Source organism: Anguilla rostrata, chromosome 6, assembly GCF_018555375.3.
Source record: "Anguilla rostrata isolate EN2019 chromosome 6, ASM1855537v3, whole genome shotgun sequence".
In the NCBI taxonomy this organism is placed as follows: Eukaryota; Metazoa; Chordata; class Actinopteri; order Anguilliformes; family Anguillidae; genus Anguilla; species Anguilla rostrata.
In genome coordinates, this window is record NC_057938.1 from 11,394,158 (window position 1) to 11,419,780 (window position 25,623).

A 25,623-nucleotide genomic window follows, 5' to 3' on the forward strand; every position below is an offset into this window, starting at 1 on the left:
TGCAGCAGGATACTGATGCTGAGGATTCACTGAATGCCCACACACACACACACACACACTTGCACACACTCGCACACACGACAGCTACATGCATGTCTTGCCAAGCATCACCAACATAAACGAATCCACACGCATACACACGTGCAACACTCACCTACATGTATGTTTGCCAACCATCACACACCAAATCAAACACATGCACACACACACACACACATGTACATCCAGTACATACACACGTGCATGCACACACACAGAAGTATGCAGATGCAATTAGCAGTTACAGACACACACACAAACTCAATTGCTTTGAAAATGAGACTTTACTTATATCCAGTGCTTACTTGTTCTTAAGCTCAAATTTAATAAATATTTAACATGTGATGTGGCACATCATGCAAAGTCACAACTCATATACGGCAGATAAACTCCACAACAAAAATGTGTTTCTTTACAACAGTACTATCGTCAGAACTGCGCTCTCACACTCCTCCCAAAGAATGATGCAATTTTGTGATTTCTTCATTTTCCATTTACAGAACATAAACCTTGTCGTTGACACACGGGTATGGGAACTCTGCAGTGACCTTCCTGAGAGCAGGAGTGAAGCTGGACCTCTCTCATTCAGACTCTGTCTTACACTCCAGGTAGAGGGTATGGAGGAGGAAAGCTCAGAGCTCAGTCTGTTGAGAGGACACTGGTCTGTTTCGTGCTCTGGTTGGAGGAATGAAGTGTATGTGTTACTGTACAGCTCCCAGGTAAAAGCATACCTTCCTGGTCCATGTGAAGTGCTTAGTGAGTGTGGTCTGTCTTCCTGATACTGATGCTCTTTGTTAGCATGCAGGCCAGAGTTGTGCCAAGCTGCTCTGGCCCTCAGTGTTTAAAGTGCTGTAAAACAGGTACTATACCATACACCTCCATACCGCACACTGCATTACCACACACCAACGCTGGGAGACTCCATCCTGAGTGCTCTGTGAACCTGGTCCACGATAAAGAGTCCCGACTGGCGGCCTTTCACGGCCACGAGAGCGAGCCAGGGCCCTTTCGAGACCCCACCCTGCCAAACACCGCTCCCTGGAAACAGCGACTCTCGACATGACAGCTGTACTGTAAATACGTCCCCTCACACCACCCTCACACCAAACTGCTACGCTGGAAAAACAAGGCAACGCGCAAATGTGCTCCTCCTTCCAACCTCTCCCAAAAACAAAACAAAAAAAAATTCTGTAAATCAAATCGCAGTGCAGTGTGAAAGGTAGTGAGGCAGATTCACTGCTATATTACAACTAAATGCCCCCCCTTCATTCCTTGAATCCGACATTTTAAAAAGTGCAACTGTACTAACCTTGAGACTACTTCTACACTTACGACACGAGACGCACAAAACAAGACGCATATAAACAGAGCAGGAATAGTAATCAGATTCGGCCATCTTACAAACGGGCCGGTGTGGCTGTTGGACTGGCAGAGGCGGAGTCTGTAGCCTTGGCCTCTTCATCGAGTCTAATTTACATCTCGATGCGTGTAACGTTCCAGGGGGGAGGACAGAGCCATCTTGAATCTGAGAGTTCGTTCGCACAGACTCACCCCAATCTCAAGGGCCCCTCCCCCCCCACCCATCCCATCAATCAATTCACCCCTGTCTAGATGTAGAGGTTTGGTAAGCAGCTGCAGCAGGTTCTCCCATGCAAGAAAAGGAACTCTCTCCCTTTCCAAGTCATTTCATAGGAACCAGATGAGCGCCACACTTAAATGCATATTTTCCCCTGCGCATTGAGTTCATGGCATACAAGCAGGAGACAGGGATCACTTCCTGTACATACAAAGGCAGTAACTGATCAGAACTGAATATTCAAACTTCTCCCCCGGTGACACACGGCGCTGCAAAGTTCCCCAGATGAGAAGAAGGAGTCTGTGGTCAGTGCTGAAGTCCTCTGCTCTTCAGTGCGCTCAGCATTAAAAACAGTTGGTCGTGTGTCTTTTTACCCCTCAGACTGGAGCGGGACAGGCCGAGGCAGACGCCGTTCAAATCAGACGGAAGAAAGAAAATGGCAGGCAGTAGTTCACAGGGCGGCGAGGGTTGCCTTCTCTTTTCTGATCGGCCATCTTGACGGTGATCAGCAGCCGGCATCCCGTGTCCTGAAAGAGAGATGAGGACATTTCCTTTGGAGAATCTAACCGAGATATTATTCTACAACACCTGGGAGAGGAAACACCACATTTACACCAAGAGCAAGTAGGATACATTAGCTTAGCCTTTTTACACTTCAATTTTCAATGCAACATACAACACACTTCTAAATGGTAAATGGACTGCATTTATATAGCGCTTTTATCCAAAGTGCTTTACAATTGATGCCTCTCATTCGCTAGAGCAGTCGGGGGTTAGGTGTCTTGCTGAAGGACACTTCGACACGCCCAGGGCGGGGTTTGAACCGGCAACCCTCCGACTGCCAGACAATCGGTCTTACCTCCTGAGCTATGTCGCCCCCTAAAATTCTAAAATGTAGTCCGTTCATTTACAGTTTAGCCAATAAAACACTGCCTACCAGAATTATGTATGACCAAAGTTAATAGCACATGCCTTTACTCAACTGTAAAAAAAGAGGAATGTGAGAAAATGAGCGCTAGCAAACGAGCACTGAATACCTGTTCATTACTTGTCCTTATGAAGGGCTTCTATGAAAGCATCCAATTTCTCCTGGATCTCTCTGACCTTTTCTGAAAAAGCAGACACGTTAAAAGGCGTTAGCGTCAAAGTCACCTCACCGTGATTTCATTAAAAACCACACTGATCGATGGAGCTAAATTTCAAGAGCGCCGACGTCCGCCACTTGTCGTGTTTTTTGAGAACATCGATCAAACCTTTAAAAAAAAAAACGGGGAGCTGCTTTGTGTCCCGGCAGCTTTTGAGGGGACATCATCCCAGATTAATAACGTGTCCTCGCGCGACGCTACGCTAAACTGCGCGGCTCTCGATCACAACTCAAACAATGGCAGACACGGATTCACGGGACAGGAGCGCCATTCAGCCGGCAGCTGCTCCGAAGGCGGGCTGGCCGCTGCTCAAAAGGGGGGAAACTGCTGCTCCGATCCCTGAACCGCACCGAGACAAGCAGCCAGACAGACATTTCACTCTCCGGCCGGCCTCAATGTGGTGTGACACGCACACAAAACAAATGAAAAACAACCGACACGGCTGCATAGGGATGTAGGCAAACAAGATTCCAATGTCTTTCGACTCCCTTCTTTGTGTAAAATGGTAAATAAATTGAATGGAATTTCCATGTCATTAAAATCCTTCCACGGTGACAGGACTTCTTCCACCCCATCTTTTTCTGACCTCTACTATTCACAAAATTTAGTTTTACATTAAATTTGCCTCTGACATGACTTTATACACATCTAATGAGACTTTAAATAAATGAACAGAAAAAGGACCAAAGCCAAGTTGGGCAAGAGAAGGACCACACACAAACTGCACTGCTCCCAAATTAATACTGTGACCATAGAGAGTAACATGATTCAGACAGAATATCTGTGCCTGTTTTTCTTTTGGAGATAATGTATTTGGACAAGATATTATCCAGGCAGCATTAGCTGAAACAACACATTCAGATATATTCAGTTTTCTGGGGAAAACTGGACAAATATTCCCTGAACTTATGGAAGTAAATAAAGAATAAAAGCATGTGAGGTGTCGGAAATAAACTGAAGAGGGCTCTACACATCTGAAGAATGCTACAATAGTTAAACTTTGCACGAAGAAAAAATCCTCCCTAGCAGATTCTCCCAGGGAAGTCCTCCGGCGATAGTGACATCATCGGATGCAGGTACAAAGCCCACAGAAACATACAGAATTCATCTGGGAATAAATGGCTGTATAAATGTGGAATAAGCTAAATTAAAGCTAAACTAAAGGCACACAGGAGAAGCAGAGAGCTGTAGGTGGAGGTTAAACAGCAGCACAGCAGAACAGCTGGCCCACCAGACTGCTGTCAAATGTTAAGGTGTTCAGTGGTCAGCTTTCTGTAATGATCAGCAGTGGAGGTCAGTTACCTCTGCATGCCAAGGAGGAGAAAGGATGACGTCTTGCAGTGGAATGAGCCATTAGAGATTAAAGCCGAAAACTTCATGACTTAAATTCTTTTAAATGCAAGATTCCCTTTCTAAATTTTCATCAAAAATCTCAGTCAGTAAAGACCCGAATAAGATGATCACTCCCCAGGAATGCATGAGATGTATCATTTCAGCACCCATTCTGCAGGTGTAGTGACATGTGGAAAAACTTCACGCAAGCGCAATTAAATATAACTAATCAAAAAGGTTAGCTAAAGAACATACGATACGCCCATATAAAATCATTACATCAAAAGACGTCAGTAAGTTTAGCAACTTTATAAGTAGCAAAGGAACACAGTAGGGCTCTCTATGAAGCACTCTCTATGAGGATGTTTAAAAAAAAACCAGCTTAACACTTTTCACCAACGGAAGATAGCACAAAACGTAAGCGACATGTGCAGCAGCGCTATACGAGGCGGGTTGGAGAGGGGGAAGAAGCCCAGCAGATCTGCGCCGCAGCTCAGCTTTAACAACACAAGAGTGCTGTGTGAAAGCAGGGCCTTTTCTCTCCTACCATCTGTTTCCCCAAGGACAGGAATGCGGGGAGAGCCGCGCGCCCGGGAGCTGAAACAAACCTTTATTTATTTGTGGCCGCGGAGGGACGCCACGCCAATGGACACAGTCCGCTCTTCCCCGCACCTCAGAGGGAGCGGGACTTAAACCCCCATTTAGATCCTGTTTACCTAAAAGATGAGCTGCTCGACACATCAATTCATGGCTCCCCTTTATCTGTGTCATGAATATTCCCATAATCCCCTGGCCCCTATCCCAGAGGGCCCTTTTCATAGACACTGTTGTTGGGGGCTTGTCCCATTCAGGGAACCTCCCCAAATCCCCCCCCCACCCCCCCACCCCCCATTCAGGTCCCTCTCCCCCTGATCTCCACATGAAATGATATCTCTTTCACTCCCACTTTCGCGCCTCCGAGCCCCATATGCCCGCCGCTGTAGGACCTGGCAAAGCCGATAATTGACCTGTAATTAGAGTCTGAAACAGTGTGGCCCCGGAGGAGCGCCCCCGCCACCAACGCCAGGGGGGGGTCCCCCCGGATCCTGGGGAAAAAGTGCGGGGCCCCGAGGGCCGCTGAGAAAGAAACTTAATCCATTTACGGCGGGACGGGCCCCGGAGCGCGCAGGGACCACGAGCGGCCGCTAAAACCAGGGCGTTCATCGGCGCGCGGTAACGCAGCGAATTCCGCGTGTGCCGCTTCCGCGCATTCCCAGAATGTCGCGTTGACGTCTAGTTCGGCAAGAGCGCACGTGGGGTACATTCACTGTGAAAGCCAAAAATAATGTGTGGAAGGTGCAAGATATATATTTCAAAAAAACAACTGAGGGATGACAGTGCCCACTCAGCAAAGCTTCTCCCTGTGGTTTCTGAGTTTTTACAACTACACCTGGTTGACCTCACAAAGACTCTAATGGCTGTTTGTCTGCTGTTCGACTCAAACAACTTCAGTGTGTGAACTTCAGTGTCAATTGGCAACATTTGACAACTTCAGTGTGATTTGAAATCCATTTGTTAGTTAAGAAATGCCTTTTTTTTTTTTTGTAAAGCGCCCTGGGATGTACGCATGAAGAGCGCTATATAAGAGCGTATTGTAGCGTATTGTATTGTATGTGGACATGTCTAACCTTTGCAGCTCCCGTAAATTAAAACTGACAGGTGAACTCTGGTCTTGGGAGTCACATCCGCAGGTAGCAGGCTGGTAGAACTTTCCGGAGCATGGTTTTGTACAGATCCGATGTACCGTCCTAATGCAACGAGCAGAAATGCCCATGGCGCCGGTGAACCTGGCTATAAACCTGCTGGGGGCCGGGCTAGCGGCACGCCAGAGCTACCCAGGGAGGAGAGCGCTGCGGCGCCGCGTAAAGCAGGATGTCAACAACGCAACACCTTCGATAGAAACGTCCACAAATCACCGCCGAGCTTATGCTTTAACCAGACGCACTCTGACTCACGACTTCAGGAAGCAGGGATGTCAGGGTCTGGGTTCACAAAGAGCGCGAAGAGAAAAGAGAGCGATATGTAGCTGACGTAGAAGGGAAATAATCAGCCGCACACAGCTGAGGCCGCTTTTACTTCAATTAATTACTTAAAACTCTGTGGATGTTTGCATTAGGAAGTGTTAATTCTGACTACTGACTGGAAGAACCTGTAATACATAGTTCTAAAGGAACAGGCCTACATTTTTATAAAGCTCTACAACTATCCATCATGCATTATGTTGATGAAAAGCACACCCAACTCTGCTTTCAATAAAATGTCTGACCAGAAGTTTAAGGGACCAATCCCTTGTTTCATATTTCAATATACAGAAAACAAATCTGTCCTGTGCATACAATGAAAAAAACAAAAAGCAAAATGATTTCTATATAGATAATAGAGCACTTTGAGAATGATTCTGAAGAGAACAATCAGGTTCCTGGTACTGTCATTAGAGTTGCTTTACAATGTATCAGTTAAAGAACAGGGCTGGAGACCTGAGGTCTGCAGGTTCAAATTCCCAGGTGGGGCCACTTCTGACGTATCCTTGAGCACTGGGCTCAGCTTACTTCAGTACAGACCCAGCTGTATGAATAGATAACACCACAACATGTAAGCTACGACCAGTGATCCAGCCTAACAACGATATCTTTGAAAATCTAGTGCAGGGCCAGAGAGGACACGCAGAAAGTCTGGGAACGGTAGAAACTGTTAATTTGGGAGAAACATGTGCTATGCAGTCTTATGCCCCAGTGTTAGGGGGGGAACACATGCTATGTAGAAAACATGCTATGCACGCTATACTTCAGCATTTACCAGCCATCTTTACATCACTAGGCAGTTTTTGAGAAGGTTCAGTATGTCCTTGCTCTGGCCCAGTGAGGGATTATGGGACAGGCTGCCCCGAGTCCGCGGGGGTCAGGCTGTAACCCTGAAGGGAAAAAGGCGGCGGGGAATCATCGGCCGCAAGGCTTTCCCCCGCCCCTCAGTTTCCCCCTGGACGCTCCGCACAGGAAAAGCGAGCACTCAGGATCCCCCCCTTTATTTTAACGTCTCTGAGAGAAAGGGAAAACCACCCATAGCGGCGTTCCTTTCACGCGCTGCATCGCTCACAGACGCCCGTGACAGATTTACGGGCGTGAGACCTCCCCCCGGGACCCTGAAACAGATGGGGGGAGGGGCGGGGGGGTGGACGGCGGGCGGTGGGAGGGTGTCCGGCCGCGTGTTTCCCAGCCTCCGGGCGAGGGTCGCGACCGAGCCCTCGCAGGCAGGAACCGCACTGGGCCTCTCCCTCTCCCTCCCTCCCTCCCTCCAGCTGCTCCCGACTGGTTTCCCAATTCGCCGTCGGGAGCGCCATAAACACCTATCTGTCACAGGCGGCCGGGGAAACGTGCTTTTAACATCAGGGCTGCTTCTGGGGGGCGGCTCCTTGCTGGCCCCTCTCCAGTCTGCATGTACATAATGCAGGGGGAGCCACATCTGTCCAAAAAGCAATCCTGTCCACGCAGGCGGACTCTCTGATCACAATCGTACCCAAGACCCCAAGAGCAAGCGCAATTGTAAGTATCGAAATGTGTAGCTATAAAGACCTCACCCGTGGAAAGCGTCCCTGGCATAAACTCAGTGCCAATCTTCTGCTGATCAGGATCCCTGGAGGACAAAGCAACGCTGGTGGAGATTCAGTCGACAACAGCTCTCAACTCTGACTTAGAAAGAAATAAGTGACTTTCTTCATGAACAGTTGATTGATTTCATTTGGGTGATTGCTGAACTCCCAGACTGCATTCCTGGAGAAAAGCGCAAACACTTGCATTTATTTAAGTCAGACGGGGTCAAATATTGATTGAATCCAGGCCGGTGTTTAAGTCAGTTACAGTCCGTGTTCCAAACTGCGCCCGTGGGTAAAGCTTAACAAAAGAAAAACACCGCTCCTCAAAAACAAGTCTCGTGCATCGACGGTAACACATTTTGATGTGCGAACGAGTTGTGGGTTCGGTCCCTTGGGGAAACCCACAGGAAAGTCGCACACAAATGAGTAAGAAGATCCAAGCAAACCCCCGGCAACGCAAGACCCGTTTAATATTCCTAAATATGAATTCATATGCTTTTATTTTTCGGGCTGGTTTCACAATCCCGCCCGAAGCTTTGAGAAGGTAAAGAAGCGCAGGGGTCGAGCCTTTTGGGCGAGATCGGGACGGAGATGACGCGCTGGCTGGAGAGGAAACGCGCACGCCGCAGCTCGACGAGCTTCAGCGGACGCTCTTTCATCACGAGTGGCGTGCGGCCATGTGACCTCCGGCTCTTTCGTGACGGGATAACGACTTTGACAGGTTTTTTTTTTCTTTCTTTTTTTTCTTTGTCCTCTAACTCTGAAAACCAAAACCCTGTGAAGATAATAGACATTTTTACGGATCAAATCATAGCTGGCAAATCCCTCCAAAAAATTTGTATCACTTGACAGTAAAACCTTTGTTTGAATGACAGCAGAAACAGATGGCAATCTATGTTAATTTGCTGTTTTGAGACTACAATGAAGTTGAATAACTATAGCACTATTGGACAAATAACTATAGGACAAACCCATATTTTCTCAAAACTGTCGCAGTGGAAAAAATCAGAGTTTTGATTTGAATGATGTGTTGGACAATGACTCATGAGTAGGACAAAAGCTGAAAAGTACCCTCATTGTTTGCCAATGTGGAACCACTTGGCCCTCATTACACTGCTATACTACACACAACTCCACAGGGACCACTATGCAGCTATGTGCTCATACACATTTGCCCATCAGCACCTTCCACACTACAAGCCCCACAATGCTCTGCAGTACAGCTCACGATGATCCGAAGTGCATCTTTCACTGATGACAGCTGACAGCCTGCAACCGCCTGATGAGTAGCTAGGAGACGCTTATGTAGCAGCTGCCTGAGGTGCCCGGTCATAGGCAGCTAAAAGGTTTTAGGGCGTGGCCTTTTTCAAGGCAAGTGTTTTTACTGACGGAACCACAGGCATTTAAACTTCTGCTCCCCAAGATTTCATTTTTCCAACAGTGCTGATACGAAGGAGTTAATATGTTAAAAAGCACCTACAACAATAAAGTGAATTCAACCAAATTATAACCATAGAAACAACAATGACTTTGCTTGATCCAAGCTGTTTGTTCTTATTGTGTCGTCCATGTTACAGAACATAAAAATAAAATATGACAGCCTCACTTGTCAGGCTCATAATCTTATTATTAGAGTCTGACTAGGTTGAGACACGATGAGATAAGGGGACAAGGAATTCCTAAATGACATCACATAATTTATGTGCTTAAGAGACGCCTGTACTCAGAGAAACCTACCCAGGTCATATATTTTTATATATATATATTTTTTTTACAAGTATTCTTGAAGAAAGTATATTACTTTCTTCAAGAATACAATGCAGTACAATGCGCCCCACACGGGAATCGAACCAGCAGCCTCCCCCTAACAAGTTCAGCCCTTTAACCGCTATGTCACGCAGCTGCCTGCTCCTTCCCGCTCCCGTCTGGAGAAGCAGAGCCGCGGTTCCCGCCCGGCCCCCGACCCGCAGCCCGTAGCGCTGCCCGCGCGGAGGCCGCGCTCGATAAAGCGCCGGAGGGCCCGGACTAACGGGCGGAGAGAGCGGCCGGCCGCCATCCATCACGCCGCAGCGCTGACCGCGTGCGGAGAGCAGCGGGGGCAGGGAGGAACGTTCCGGGCCTCGGAGCAGACCGCCCCCCCAGCCCCCCAGCCCCCCAGCCCCCCGGCCCCCCAGCTTGTCTGGCCTGTTTCACGTCTGATAATCGATAAGCCCCCCCCCCCCCCCCACTCCTGAGAGAGCGCTGGCAGCTGTAGACCGCTGGCTTGTCTGAGCGCCTTCAGAGCGCTCCAGAGACAAGGGGGGGGGGGGAAGCCTGCCTGACATACACCAGCAGCCCTGGGCCTTCAGTGCTCCCCAGGGCCGCGGGAGGTGTGGGGCTCAGGTAAACTGTTTACAGAGGGAGAGAAGGGGGGTGGGGGGGGGGGGGGACTGCTGAAAGGACAGGTCAGCAGCGAGTCAGGGCTTCTCATTTACACACTCCCTTCCTCCAGGTTTTTACCTCACAATAAAAAATGTTTAAAATCCCCCCAGTGAGCCAAATGAGCTCACACTGAATGTTTAAAGGGACAGTTCACTGTACAAGCTGCACTGGAGTTACTTGTGAAGCATACTTTCTTGCTTTAAACAAAAAACCCATCACAACTGCCACTGTGAAGCCGTTGGGTCGTTAAAAACGCCTGTAAATATCTAAAATATCCTCCATGTCACACAAACTTTTTAAAAACCCACAAAATTAACTAACCCTTTAAGGCTTACAACGTGTGATAATAGAGACCTAGCGCCACAGAAGCCTCTGTTCTCTTCTTCAACACCTCAGTCAGGAGAGAGCTGAATCAGACACCCCTAGGCAGGGCTTAGCAGGGCCTGAGCGCAGAGCTTAGAGACAGCGCTGCAGCCCCGCCCCAGCCAGCCAGTGCGGGCACGCCCCTCACGCAAGACAGCCCCCCAGGGGCTGCGCTTCCTTTCCGCCTGTCTGGTCACACGCCGGGCATTCCCCCGTCTCACAGCAGACAGGTGAGATCCGGCCCCGCCCCGCCCCTCTGACACCCGCCCCGCCGGCTGTTTCCACGGGCGACTGAAAAGCCACGCGCCGAGACCCGCCCCGTCGCCAAAACCTCCCGCCTCGGGGGCCGCGGAGGCCTCCTCCCTCCTGCCGCACTTCACCTTTTCCCCCCGCGCGCAGCGACAGCCCTTCTGGGGGAACGCCCCGCTCTCCCTCACACGAAACACGCGAGACCTGAGAGGACGCGGGCGGGCACGGCGGTCAGTCTGCTTGTGCGGTCACGCTGACCTGCGAAGACGTCACCCAGTGCTAATTTTAGCTGGGATCAGACCTATAGGAATTTTCAAAGAAAACCACTAAAGAAAAGACCTTTTCCATTTACCACGCGAATACCTTCACCACACAGCTCTCCAAGAGCTCACAGTGACAGGTCTCAGAACGCTTTGGATGGATTTTAAACGGCAATAGAGAACAGCTAAAGTAACGCTTATATTTATTTCTTATTTCACTTAATAGCAAGGTGTCTACATGCTGCAAAATTAAACTGAGGCTAGAATGTATGTATTGTTCGAATGCTTTCAGTAAATTCAGTTTACAAGTACAATGGTCCCCGGTCCTCAGTGAATTGGCCTTCATCTTTCATCCTCTTCATTGTTTGTGAAGAGCTCTGTGCGGGGCATGCCCGGGCATGAAGTCTGCCCCGCTCGACCTCCCCTCGTCCCTGGAGCGCGGCCATCTGCCCGCGGCCAACGGGCTGGCACCGGCCTGCCGACCTCTCCGCAGGAGAGCTGCGCTCGGGGGGGTGGGGGGGCTGGGGGGGCCGTCACCCCGTCACCTTGCCCTGGCAGGCCCGGGAATCCCCGCCCGCCGTCTCCTATCAGCCGCCCGGCGGTGTTACGGGAAACAGGAGCGCGGCGGGCGGGAGAGCGTAGGGCGAGAGAGCGGAGGGCGAGAGAGCGGGGGGCGTTCTCTAAAGGTGGACTGGCAGCTGGGAGCCGCGTGGCATTGAGGGCGGCCCAGACGGCCGCAGGCTGCCAGGGGCCTCAGCGCGGCTGCAGACGGAACATTCCGGATTTCTCCCCTGCGGGGCCGCGAACTCCAACGACCTGAAGCACCAGCAGCCTAAACAATGCGCGGATTCAGCGGAAGGCCCCCCTCTGAGGCTAATCGCTTTCGCTGAGGGTTTCCCGCTAGCGCTGAAACTCGCCTGTTCCCGTCACCCAGTTACGAGACCGAGGCGGGAGAGCCCTTTTCCCGCGGCCAGACCCCGCTGCTTGCCTGGACCTGTCCTTATTAGCATATCGCACACAAAGAAAACAAGGCGCCCCTTTTGCTTTTTGGCTTCCCCGCCGCAGAGTCGGCGTCGCTAACAACAGAAGGGCCCGCGTGCGGCAGCGGGAGGCCCCCCTCCCCCCACGGAGCCGCGCAGCGCCCGGACGGCCACCGGGGGGGCGGCTGGACCGTGTGACTCACCCGCGCTCACCGCCCCTCGCCGAGAGGAAGCCAGCCGCTTCCAGACATAACCGCATCCTGTGTCATCGGGCCTCGTTCGCACGGACGCACGGGGCCCACTGCCTCCGGGCGCCGGGTCACTTATTTTAGGAGCGTGACCGTCGTGGACGTCCGTCCGGCGCACACGCGGCCTCCCTCTGGGAGGAAGCCCAGCGCTTCGGGGTCACGTGACCCCCCCCGAGCCCTCTCACAGCCATTACCACAGATCCCGTTTATAGACCCAGCTCAGGGTACCTAGAACCAGCTTTCAAATGAGTTTTTTTCCCCCTGGTGTCAGTCCACGACTTTCAGAGGGAATTTGCATGGGTCAGCTCGGAATGACCAAACCATAATCTCAATTTTGTAAGAGAAACAAAGATATTGTCATTTAGTTGGTGAGGCCACTTAACTCCAGAGAACAGGAAAAGGGGGTGTGGGTGTAATTAAGCTGCATCCTTTGACCAAATTGGACAAATTATATGACAGAGCGGGAAAAATATGTAGAGACCAGCTATTTACAAGCTCACGACAGGAAATGTTAGCGCTAGGCTAAATGCGTGTTATCTCGAGCAGATAGTCCAATTTGGTTAAGGGGAAGGGTTCAGTTAAAGACTTTTATCAGCTGGAGGAGAAGACAGCACGGGGACAGGGTCTGGCCCATTCGCTGTGCCCACAAATTGCCTGCTTCAGTTTGAGGCCCAGTTAATGCAGCCCAGGGGCCTGAGCATGACAGCCATCGTGCTCCCAATGAGCGCCCTGTCCTCTCCAGAGCACGGCCATTTAAACATCAAATGACCAAGAAGAGACAGGCCGGGCTCCCTGACAGAGAGCAGGGAGGATCCCCACACACACACACACACACACACACACATACATATACACACAGTATATATACACACGCGCACACACACACACACACCCATTCAGTATACACACACACACACACACACACATTTACTACACACCGTCCCATCCCTAATTAAACCCACACCATTAGTAAGCAGGCACGATTTTCACAATAACATAATGATTAGGCCGAGTCAGAAAGGGGTATGGAGGTGATAAAGCAGAAGGCTACTCTTGTGCAGTAGAGCTACATGTTGAAAAGGAGCTAAGAGGCTTCAGTGGGTTTGGCCCGAGCGCGTGGCGGCAGGAGACTCACTGAGGTCCTCGGCCAGCTTAACCCTCCTGCCCGTGATCAGCTGACTCTTCTTCACCGGTTCCTCCGCAAAGTCCTCCAGGACCTCCTTCACGTTCTTCTCCAGGCGGCGCACTGAGGGCCCGGAAAACAACGGTCAATGGTCGACCACAACCAGCTCAACCGCACCCCCAAGCTCAGCCTTCTTGTCAGCTATGGTCATGTTCAGCCTGTCGACCACACTCCAGGAGATCTGCCCACTTCTTACAAGCACAAATTCCGATGGCAATTTGCAATAAGAATATAAGGCAGAGTCACCTTCCCATAAGGCTGCTGCCACTAATAGTTTCACAAAATTTTAATGTGAGCTGCTGACATGTTAGCATGGGCAGTACTCAGTCGTTACAATGTTCTGAAAACATTTACGTACTTTTGACTGATATATTTTAACTTTGCTTTACCTGGATTACTAACCATATAAATTTCATGAGAAGCTGACGAGTCATTTCTGAAAGAGATACTGTGTATTACACACAGTGAATACTAAAGAATTAATGATAATTGCAATAGTGTTTTAATAATGATAAATTGTGGTCTTGTGGGTTCCCTGTGCAGGCTGATATGCTCCGAAGGGCAGGAAAACAGCTGATCCCAGATCAGTCCTCGGAGGCCCGACCCTTACCTTCCGTGTTGGTGAGCTGCTGCCTCAGCGTGTTGGCGGTGATGCCCAGCGTTCTCTGAATTCGCCAGAACAGGACGACGTCGTCACAGTTCAGCTGCGGCAAACACAACGGAACACAGGTCTACACACTTACCCATACACCCTCTCTGACACACTCTCACATCCTGCTGATCTACACCCTTTACCCTTAAGGACACAGAGGGGAAGCACTGGGTCTGTGATCCCGCTACAGTTAGGGGGAAAACTGAGGACACGAGGGAAGGGGTGTTCACCGATTTCATTAATAAATGATTGATGCTTCCAAAATCTGTTCCTTTCTTCTTAGTGTATGAAGGCTGCCGTAAGCAGACCTAGACAGTAACTGGAGGCTGACTACAGGCCACAGGCCAGACACACATTGTAAAACACTAATATCAATCTGCTGCGGACTGACAGAAATTCACAAGACTGCACTTGTTGAATTACTGACGACTGCACCAAGGATGCTGTATGGGAACAAGATGTTAGACTCTCTGAACTTTACATGGAAAGGTCTGGCCCTGTATTGCTGAGCAGAAGGTTTCATCAGCAGAGCCCATCTTTGAAGTTCAGCTGTTTATACCGACAGGAACTCAGGCCAGATACGGAGGCAGGAGGACTGATGAGCGGAGCCTCTGACTGTAACCCTCACCTCCGAGTCCTGATAGCCCCTCTGGTAGTAGTGGAAGCCCCTCCGGCACAGGTTGCAGTGAGAGATCGCCCTCTGGAGGAAGTGCCGGCGGTACAGCTGGTGCCAGGTGTCCTTTATCTGGAGAGGAAGCGAGAGGTAGCGGCATGTGGTCAAGGCAGAAGGCACAGTTGGGTTCTGCAGTCATACAGCCATTAATCAATCACCTGCCTGTGAGAAACAACCCAGGTTCAGGAGCGTGCTTGGAGTCAGCAAATAGTGGATTATTAGGACCGAATGCAGAGACCAGTGGGCATGTGCTTTAGGTTCATGTAGCCCTGTACACACTATGGGCCTCCAGGACCAGGGCTGGGTAGCCCTGTACACACTATGGGCCTCCAGGACCAGGGCTGGGTAGCCCTGTACACACTATGGGTCTCCAGGCTGAGGAGCTCTGCAGACACTAAAGACACTGACCAGGTTGGGGTCCACCTCCACCCTGCGAGCCTCCAGGTTCTTGCGCACGGTGGTGACCTCATCGTTGGCCAGGTAGGCGGCGTGGTCCTCGTTCAGCTTCAGCATGCGCTCCAGCTCCTTTTTGGTCTCATTGCGGACGTGCTGCAAGCCAAACACAAGCTGACTGAGTACAGCACACCGAGTACTGCGCACTGAGTACTGCTCACTACATACTGCAAACTAAGTACTGCACACAGTACAGCACACTGAGTACTGTACATTAAGTACTGCTCACAGGGTACAGCACATTGAACACTGGGCACTGGGTACTGTGCACACTGAACATAGCTAACTAAACTACTGGCCCTCGGCTTCAAATACCTGAAATTCCGCCTTCGACGGCTGGCCAATTCCTTAGTGAAATAAAATGCGTCTGAATTCATGGCATGAACGGACAGCACTGCTACATATTGAGTCCAGAAGTCATACCCGAGTACCTTACTTATACAGAAACATACCGTGTTTTTTAGTTAACCTTTTAATGACATATTAAAGCAGGAAACAGAGCAGACCTGTTCCGGACTGCGGCTCCTCCAGTACATCCACCTCTGCTTCCAGCCGGGTCCCACCATGTCCTCGATGACCCTTTCCGCTGGGAGAGAGAGTCAGCGTTAGCACACCATGAATCTCCCCCGTGCTCATCGCCAGGGCGACACAGCCAGGGAGAACGGGAGAGCCCGGCTATGGCGCGGGCGGCCAGGGAGAGAGAGTGCCGTAACGTCTGAAGAACCAGACAGAGGGTGGAGGATCGATCCCCGGGTGGGGCACTGCTACTGGACTTCTGATTTGTGCTTAACCTGACCTGCTTCTGCAATCAATGGAGAGAGCGAGAGGGGGAAGAGACAGAGAGAGAGAGCCTGCGACTAATTTGGTGGATCCTTTTCTTTGAGCCCTTCCTCTGGCTAACGAAAACATTGTGTCAGTCTCAGTCAGTCAGTCTGGGTCACTCAGGCGGTCTGGGTCAGGAAGGGGTGGTTTCTGAGGTTTCTCACTGAGGCTGAGCTCTCAGGGTGAAGCGTATGCGCGTGACGGTAATGAGAGCGGGCTCACTGTCTTCCAGCCGCGCCTGGAGAGTCTCCTCCATGAAGCGGATGGCGCCGTCCCACTGGGGCTTGTCGGCGATGGAGCGGTCCTCCAGGGCGTTGTGCTGAATCACCCTCTGAAACACACACACACAGCGCACGACGGCCTCATGAGGAGCTCTCCCACGGCCCCGCCCGCCCGCCCGCCCACCGTCCGGTCCGGGGGCCGCTCCCGGCCCGGCGCGGAACAAAGGCGGCATTGTGAAGGGCCGGTGCGTGATCCAGCCCTACGCTGCATCAAAACAGGCCTGCGCACCGCCTCACATGGTGCCCTGGCAGTGCACGGCAGCACATGTCCGCAGCGTGGGACTGGAGCCTTCTCTTCATTACATAACTGGACTCGACTGGCCTAGGTTTGACTGGTGTGTGTTTACATGCGCTACCAGCCTGTGAGTTATAGATGATGCTCGGTTTGCTCACTGGCAGTCGGTGTGTTAGCTCTCTATACAGAAGGGTAAGACCTCGTGCTATGTCCTTACCAAGCTCTCCTCCGCTTCCTCGTTCCACTTGTGTCTCTTGATGCTTTCCTCCTTCACGGCCTCCTTGAGCCGGTCGAAGATGTCGTCCCGGTCCTTCCCCTTGCTCTCGGACACGTAGCGCGTGAACTCGTCCTGTAGGCTCCAGGCACCTCCCAGAGAACGAGCCAGGGTGGGGACACAACATTAACACAACGCATTTTTCCATTGAGCAAAATAGGATCCACCTTAAATTGCTTTTACAATGGATGAACCATGTAAAACGGAAACTGGAGTGTTTCAAGAACTACTCAACTGCAGACCAGGTTTTGAAGTCTTTAGTGAGGTGTGTGGTGAAATGACTCTGAGGTGGGCTGTTGATACTTCACATACTTGAGTGAGGCAGTTTGTCAGTACCACCTGAGAATTCTAAATGAGGGAGCTTGTGCTTGTCAGTACCTTCTGAGTGTCTAAATGAGGACTCTTGTGCTTGTCAGTACCTTCTGAGTGTCTAAATGAGGTCTCTTGTGCTTGTCAGTACCCCCTGAGGTGCCTAAATGAGGTAGCTTGCACTTGTCAGTACGTGCTGAGATGTCTAAATGAGATGAGTGGTCAGTAGCTCCTGAGGTGCCTCAGTGTGGCGTGTGGTCAGTACGTCCTGAGGTGTTTCAGTGAGGTGTGTGGTCAGCACCTTCTGAGCTGTCTCAGTGTGGCGTGTGGTCAGTACGTCCTGAGGTGTTTCAGTGAGGCGTGTGGGCAGTACCTTCTGAGGTATCTAAATAAGATGGGTGGTCAGTACCTCCAGAGGTGTCTGAATGAGGCCGTTGGTCAGTACCTTCAGCGCTTTGCGTGGCAGTTGCTTGTCTGTCCACTGCTTGAGTTTGATGTCCACGGTGGTGTTGAAGGTCCCGGAGTCCAGGGTCTGCGCGGCAGGCAGGTAGATGTTCTCTATGACGTGGGTGTGCATCCTCTCCCACAGCTTCTTCTGCAGGATGTCCTCCCTGTGAAGGTCAAAGGTCAAACACACAGCACCCCGAGGCTTCAGTCAGAGCCCCAATAACAGCCCAGAGCCCCTGCACTGTCAGTGCAAACCTCACACTGGACCTACTGCCATGACCTCTTAATTTATCCAGCTAAGCGGCTGGCTATTGAGAGACGGGTTACGTCATAAGCATCCCAATGATACAAACATCTTCACTTTACATCTGCAGCCTTCATGCTAACCCACCGTCACATTTCCTACCTTCTTTTATATTCAAAGTCTAAAGGGTACCTAAAGCTTACTGTCTTTTTCCCTAAATCAAGCACAGTGCCAAAATACAGCACTGTAAAGGCAAAAAACCTAGGCTTACATAGAATTTTGACCTGAACGATGCCTTTTGCAAAAGGTATATTGAACGTATAATTGATGTATAATTGAAAAAGTTGACAGGGCAGTCCCGGGTGCCACTTATAGACATGTTTAAAAAAAAAAAAAAAAAAATATATTTTTTAAAAAAAGGTCACATGACAATGGATTCAGGAACAGCCAGCAACAAGCCAGCTGAAAGCCAGCGAGGGTAAACGATTTTTTTTGTTCGCCCCTAACGACAGCCCCATACATCACGGGACCGTGCTCATATTTCACCGCCCCCGGCCGTGCCCTGGTCCCTCATATCAATACGTGCACGCGCTGCGGCGGCGGCGGCGGCGGGCTAGCCCAGGCCTCAGCGGCGCTAACAGGCTCCCATTCATCATCCCATTGATCCCGCTCCGCTAATGGCCCTCGCGCGGACTCCCGTAACCCCTCCCCCGATTCATACGGCTCGCCGGTGAGCTCGCCACCGAGCCTGCTGCACTTTGTTGTCCTTATTTTTTTTAATTTTTTTTTTTAAAGACCTTTCCGAACAGGGTGCGTATCGTAGCCACATGATCGATGTCCGTCATCAGGGACGCTGAACGTGCCGAGCGTTTTGTGTTTTCGTTAGATAATTGCGTCACGTTAAAGCTAGTTTAGGCTAGTTTAGGCTACATTTAGAAAAGCACTGAAGGCTATGAAAGCCGTTGTATAAAACATGCAGTTAATATAATCTCAATACAATGCATCAATGAATTGCTGGTGTGCACCAAGCAGGGATGAAGGACTCTTAAATCCATGTGGTAGACCTCTCAGGCATACCCCTGACCCAGGGTCTTGATGCCATTGCTTGCTCTTACCGTGTGAGCCAGATTTTCGCTCTCTCACAAACAGGAACTTGCGGATACTTGCCAGTGCTTTGGGGTGACTTGACTCAGGTTGATCACTTCATCTAGGATTTCATTCTTGGCTTTTTCGAAGAGTTCATTCTGCGAAATAAAGGGAAAGGTCACAAATTCCAGCGATAACACGGTTCTCACAACTTAAATTAATCTCTCCCTTCGGCTGTTTTCCTTGACTTAACATTTTTGTCAAGTAATTCTCGTCTTTTCTTTACAGTTCAGAAATGGACTCAGATATCAAAGCTAGAGTAGTGATACAATAAGACCTAAAGGGTACATTTTTACGATTCAGAGTATTACTATACCAAAGTAATAAAAGAATGAGGTGTCATGAACCCAAGACTGGGTGGAGCTACCACAAACAGTGATGCAAATCAACCAATCACAGGACTTTGCCCCACACCAGACAGCCATCACTGAGAGCACATAACAGCTGCAATCCACTTCAACGTTAGGATTTGGAAAGCCTCATTCTCCCATTACTGACATGGCACAGTCTTGATTAGAGGCAAGGAAAAGCTCTTCTCCGACACGCTCTACTGGGGAACCGAGGTGAACTCAGACACGGGGAATGTTCCGGAGCAGTCGGCTGCATGCGAGGCGGCCCTCTGCCCCCCTCACACGATGACTCCGCGTTCGGAAAAGGGGTCCCCCATCCTCCAGGCCCCCTCGCCCCACTCCAGCCCAGCCCAGCCCAGCCCAGCCCAGCCTCTCCACGGACACGCCGGGGGGGGTCCTCACCCTGTCCAGCTCCCGCAGGCGGGGGTAATTGTTCTTCCACTCGGTCTCCAAGTTGAAACGAGACGCTTTAAAAAAAAAAAAAAAAAAGCAGATAAAAAAATGCACACATTGTGAGCAGATGGATCAATACTCCGTCTCCTGAAACAATCATAAATAGTTAAGAGCGGATGACATCAGCTGTTCGGGGAAAAGGCGCGCGGGCTGTTATTCATCACTGGGCCAGAGAGAGAGCGAGGGGGCCTCCCGCGGCCCCCCAGGCCCGTTTGATATTCAGATTTCCCTGTCAAGAGCCATTCTTTTCAAAAAAAAAAAAAAAACAGCACGGCCTGTAAGACCAGTAAAAAAAAAAAAGCGTGCTACTGCACTGAATGGATTTCATATTCAGATCCTTTAAAATCCATATGATGTGGGATGAGGCCAAAACGATCGTACTGAAGATGAAAAGCGGCCAGCTGAGCCTGCTTCTGTCTTTAAAACAGTCAAGTACCAGAGCGCATTTCCATCACAGGGCTCCACAGCCACTCTGGAGCTGATTCTGCCTGTTCTTACAGTGAAACACAGCATAGCGTGCGGTACAGGACAGCAAAACAAAAACAAGGTGCATTAATGAAATCTGTAGCTGTGACTCAACATCGCCAAAATGAAGATGATGTGCATTGTACTTCTGGGGCATAGTTCTCTTTTTGTAACAATGTAGCTCTCTTCAGGCCTGCCTCTCGCTGTGTATGTGCATGAGTGTGTGTGTGTGTGTGTGTGTGTGTCTGTGGCTCTCTCGTATTAGCATGCTCCTCCACTCAGTTAATGCCGCTCATCTCTCTCTCTCTCCCACAGGCTGTCCTGGTAGCGTCTCACTCCAAACTCACACAATAGAGATACCAGCAACCGCTTCCACACTCCACTACCCCCCTCCCCCCCAGGCTCACGCTCGCCATCTGATGCGGCGGAAATCGATGGAGAGCGTAAAGGCGAGGGGGGGGGGGCCGAGCCGGGCGTCATAAATCTACTTCACCGCGGTCTGAGGTCTGGCCCTCCTCTAATTGGCGGAGAGAGGTGCGGTGACGAGCGGCGGCGTGTCAGCGAGGTGTGCGGGAGGGAGACGGGCAGCCCGGGTATCGACCCGAGCCTCTTTCGCCATCCGGGGGACGAGCTGCGCTTAGCGCGGACGTGTGGAGTCTGCTGTCGCTCATTAACGCGGGCCGAGCCGGTCCGCACCGGTCTGCACCGGCGTCTGCAGCGCCCCCTGGTGTAACGCGCTCCGCGCGCGGCGGAGCCCCCGGCGCTACCTTTAAAAGCGTCGGCCTGCTGCTCCACCGACTCGCCCACCATGTTCCAGAAGCAGTCAGACACGGCCAGGCTCAGGTTCTTAGTGGTCACCTGGTGAGGCTTCAGCATGCCTTTCCTGTGTGTGTGTGTGTGTGTGTGTGTGTGAAAGAGAGAGATTGAGAGAGAAAGAAAGAAAGAGAGAGAGAGATAGAGAGGTTAGGCATCTGGAGTACCACAGCATCCGAAGGTTCTGCAACAGCAACTAAAAAAAAAAACAGAATACTACACACTTCAGCAATGCAGAATTCTCAAAAAAGTCCTCTTCGTAATCCTTGATTGCGTCAATGCTTTCGCTGCTACTTCCTGTGTCAAAAGAGGCGAGAGATTTTATGCAGGAGTGATTCAGTGGAGCTGAAACATGAGACATTGCTAATCAAATTTCTTCTTTTTTTTTTTTTACCTTTCCCAGTCACCACAGCAAAGTAGCCCAAAGCCTTCATGGGAAAAAGTTTTCCTTCGACTATTTGTTGGATCTAGAAAATAGAAAAAGAATAGAACTGCATTTGTAATCATGTTGAAGCAAAGAACAACTAATAAAATGACTACAGCAGGTATTAACACCCAGGATTCTAGCCAAGCTACAGTCAGTTTTTTAAAATGATGAAAGAGCTCCCCCTTGTGGCCGGTGCGATGAAACATTGCTGACCATGGCAGAGAACTTCCGATTGAGACGGATGCTGAGTTTAGAAGTGGCCCTTCTTTGATTGGCCAGGTTCTAGGGGTGGGTTTAGGGACCGGTTCGGGACGCGGTGCGCGTGCTCCCTCACCCTGCTGGGACTGGCCAGGTTCTTCTCAGCCAGGTCCACCTTGGTCAGGACGAAGATGGTCCTCTTCCCCTGCGGGTCCATCTGGCTGACCAGGTCAGTGACGATGCTGCGCTCGGCGTCCACCGACCCGTCTGTGGGAGAGCGGGCAGGGTTCGAGAGACACAGTCCTCAGTGTACGAAACAAACAAACCAAAAAACTTTCCACATATACACACTTCATGACAGTCAATTCAGTTCATCACAGCAGTCACTTAAAGCACACTGTAAGTGTGGTCCTATTGGTTCTCAGGAAAGAAAAACAGGGAAACAGAAAGTGCATTAATACAAGTCTCAGCTGTGAGGATAATTTGCCCTTGTGAGCGTTAGTTACATGTTTTGGGCCTACCTAACAAACAGCTACCAGAATAGCCAGAATACAGCTTTCAAGCAGACATAGTGTGAGAGCTGATGTATGCTGTAGAGATGCTGTAATTAGCTGGATTCCCTGTACAGCACTGCAGCCAGGACGTGACTGAGCGCGCTCACCCTGAATGCAGAGGATGATGGCGTTGGGGTTCTGCATGTAGGCCCTGCTGATGCTGAAGATGGTCTCCTTCGTGTCTGCGGCCATACCGGCGGTCACGGTCTGAAAACCATGTCAGTTCATGTTAGAGAATATCGGAAGCCATTTTAAAATGTATACATACTTATAAGTCTTAACTGAACTGTTGTAGAACTGACTCGTTTTCAGGTTTTTGTGCATATTTGGAATGCGTTATGTGCAGATTTAGTGGTGCCAGTTTATTAAAAATGGAGTCCTCAGCCCTAACTTGAAGTAAATAATTATAAAAAGCAAGTTAGCTGCAGAGAATGAGTGGAAAATAAGAGGTTGAGTTGAAAATCTTACTCACACTGATAACCCCGGGCAAGTCCACCAGCACCATCCTCTGGATCCCTGGACCCTTCACACTCAGGGAGATGGTCTACAAAGAGACCAGACCACACTGACCAAAGCACACTGCATTTTAAGTACACTGCCTACACTGCCATATTCAGTTACAGCCCAATAGTAGGCACCCAATCAGACAGCAGAAGAGCGTGTCGCCACGGGCGACAGGAAGGCTCCGGTCTCACCTCAGGGCTGACGGTCTGTCCGTCCCTCACGCTTTTGCGCATTCGGATCTCGATCTCGTTACGCAAGGCCGCCAACTGTGCGCAAAAACAAAACCAGCGTCACGGGGGTGAAGGCATCCGCCACGCCGCTACCGGCTCTACGGTAAAGCGCAGACTCTACGGTTCCTGCCTCTGATGAACATGAGGATGAGGACGAGCCCTTTGACTTACGTCTTCGTCTTTGGCCAGGTCAAACTCGCGCGTGCTGTCCTTGAACATGGCGACATGGTGAGGTCCTTCGCTTAGGGTCACCTAGAGAACCAACACCACAAACACAGGATGCTCAGCACTGACGTCAAACATTTACACAGGCTGTCATCTCCTTGGACTAAACGCCAACAATTTCAAATAAATGCTTGGAATTAAAGAATCGTGAGTTTCAATTTTATCCAGATACAGACACTCCGTGTTATAGCCTAGAGATTACTGGTCTGGCTGTTAGCGGACTATGACTGGAGCTCCACAGCGGTGAGACAGATTTACCAACCTTCACAGGGGACCTGGTCATCATCTCCCCTGAGCCCCGGGGGAATATCCTGGCCTGGGCAATCATTTCCAAAACGCTGGTCTTCCCTGCACTCTGGTCCCCAACCACCACCACCTAAAGACCCAAGGAGGAGGGAGAGACTGAGATCAATAAGCAAACCAATCACTTTAGAGGTAGTGCTGGGCATCATATGAAATACCTTCTTTCAAAACGGCTGTGAAAAAAAAAATAATAATGTTTTTGCAGCAATTTTGTAACACATAATATGGTGGTCCCAGTGTCGGTGATTGAAGGCATCACCGATAGTAAGTTCAGATCATTTCTCCCCCCAGAAACACCAAATTACAGTGGGAACAGGATTTCAGTGCTCATCCTCTCCCACACAGTGACCTCTAGTGGCCAAGACCACACATCTCAGTCCACATGCATTACTCACCCTCGGCAACTGATCCTGGGTGTTGTAGTTGGAGTCGTAGTCAGACAGGACGTCCAGCACTTCAGAGTACATGTCAATCAAAGACTTCTGCAAAGGAACCACACATGCATGTCTTGAATGGACAAGTCCAGCAAGTACAGAAGGGCATGAGCTCTGCTATCCAAAGGCTAGCATGCTAAACCACCCAACCCGCCCCCAATGTGAAGGATGACGTTCTCGGACAAAGCTGGAGGCCCTGCCTCACCTTGACCTTTCTCTGGTGGATCCCCTTGTCGTCCTTCTGCAGGACCTCCTTCCTCAGCTCCTTGTTCTCCTTCTCCAGTCGCTCCAGCATGCGCTGGTACTTCATCTGAGAACGGGACAGAGCATTCATTAACAGGCTCTCCTGTGTGTCGTGCTTTTAATTTAAGGGGTTCACATAAGGGACCATCTGCCATTTCACACTCAATGTTAAAGCAATGCCATTCGGCCAAGGGACCGTGTGCCAGTTCTTGTAGCGGTGCCCATCAAAGTGACTGTAGCAGGTCATAACAGTGGTCTGTCGTCTGCTCTAAAGTGCCCGACTCGTTCACCCTATTTGTTTCCTTACATTCTAATGTATGAATTTGCTTATACACTCCACTGAATATTCTTTGTTAGTACAACTATTACATTTGAATGTTTAGATGCTCCATTAGCAGCTTGTACCTGAGTCTTCAGCAGCTCGTCTTGCAGCTGTTCCACTTTTTCCTTATCAGCCCCCTGTAAACAAACACAGGAGCGATGAACGCTGATAACAGGACTTATCTTTAGTTTCCCGGTGAAATGCCTCCCCCACATCACTGCAAACTGCTATAAAATAATTACAGAATAATTGAATTTACCACAAACTGTCAGAAACCCAACAGAAGCCATCACATTTTCTAGTTCAGTACATCATTAAGACGTCATAATGCATGCCGTAGAGAAGGTGCACTACCGTTCGTTTTCAAAATTTCACAAAAAAAGTCAATAAGAATTCCACTCAAAGAAAGATGATATCAGCTATTTCCAAAAATAACTATTATTGCATTTCATTTGGAGTAAACATAAACTAAATGAAAAGAATTAAGCATAGTGATTTCCATGTAAAGTTCATACTAGTACGACTTTCCTGATTCTGGGGTAATTTCAGAAGCTATGACTGTAGCATCCCATACGCTGGCAAACTGATGTGGTAAAAGATTTACATATGTAATCTGGGTGACTAATTAAATATGTAAAAAACTGTGAGGAATGGGAAATGCCTTTTAACAACAGATTTTTTTCTACCTCTGGGACTAGGAGACTTCTCAGAACATATGCCTGGAAATGATTTCTATCATTTAGAATCATTTAGCATCCGTGCTTGCAACCCCAGTAGCTCCACACAAAAAAAACACCCAAGCACTCGGAGAGGAAAGGGTTAAAAGGAAGTATCTGTTTGTAAAAACTTGTGAGCATCGCATTCCCAGGCAACCAAACACCTCTGATTGCATCTCGAGCTCATGCAGAGAAAGGGTGAGACCTGCAACTTTCTGTGCGTGTGAATTTAGCAGCCGTGTTGCCGTGGTTCCCTGGCAGGACCGTCACCTTTCGCTTGTGCTGCGCGGGGCTCGGGGCGGGGTTATCGACTGGCGCCTTTGGCGCCTCCTCCTCTTGCTGCCTGATCTGCTGCTGAACAAGAGCGAGCTCATCCAGTATGGCCTGCAGGGGGCGACAGAGAGGGGGGACAAATATTACTATGTA

General features: G+C 50.0%; 1 protein-coding gene across 1 annotated transcript in view; it reads right to left on the bottom strand.

Moving 5' to 3' along the window:
* Positions 1–304: 304 nt before the first annotated feature.
* LOC135256515 (dynamin-like 120 kDa protein, mitochondrial) overlaps positions 305–25,623 on the bottom strand; it is a 32,642-nt gene continuing 7,323 nt past the window's right edge. The window contains exons 7-31 of the mRNA XM_064338347.1: positions 25,468–25,581; positions 24,565–24,618; positions 24,122–24,226; positions 23,878–23,964; positions 23,442–23,555; positions 23,126–23,206; positions 22,916–22,990; positions 22,693–22,764; positions 22,328–22,427; positions 21,803–21,933; positions 21,436–21,508; positions 21,266–21,338; positions 20,996–21,111; positions 19,713–19,777; positions 18,978–19,058; positions 17,556–17,730; positions 16,758–16,906; positions 16,247–16,355; positions 15,709–15,788; positions 15,158–15,298; positions 14,705–14,821; positions 14,035–14,128; positions 13,377–13,487; positions 2,653–2,724; positions 305–2,142 (exon numbers count right to left, since the gene is read on the bottom strand). Of these exons, the coding sequence (XP_064194417.1) occupies positions 2,660–2,724; positions 13,377–13,487; positions 14,035–14,128; positions 14,705–14,821; positions 15,158–15,298; positions 15,709–15,788; positions 16,247–16,355; positions 16,758–16,906; positions 17,556–17,730; positions 18,978–19,058; positions 19,713–19,777; positions 20,996–21,111; positions 21,266–21,338; positions 21,436–21,508; positions 21,803–21,933; positions 22,328–22,427; positions 22,693–22,764; positions 22,916–22,990; positions 23,126–23,206; positions 23,442–23,555; positions 23,878–23,964; positions 24,122–24,226; positions 24,565–24,618; positions 25,468–25,581 (2,382 nt within the window). The 3' untranslated portion in view covers positions 305–2,142; positions 2,653–2,659. The remainder of the gene's footprint in view (positions 2,143–2,652; positions 2,725–13,376; positions 13,488–14,034; positions 14,129–14,704; positions 14,822–15,157; positions 15,299–15,708; positions 15,789–16,246; positions 16,356–16,757; positions 16,907–17,555; positions 17,731–18,977; positions 19,059–19,712; positions 19,778–20,995; positions 21,112–21,265; positions 21,339–21,435; positions 21,509–21,802; positions 21,934–22,327; positions 22,428–22,692; positions 22,765–22,915; positions 22,991–23,125; positions 23,207–23,441; positions 23,556–23,877; positions 23,965–24,121; positions 24,227–24,564; positions 24,619–25,467; positions 25,582–25,623) is intronic.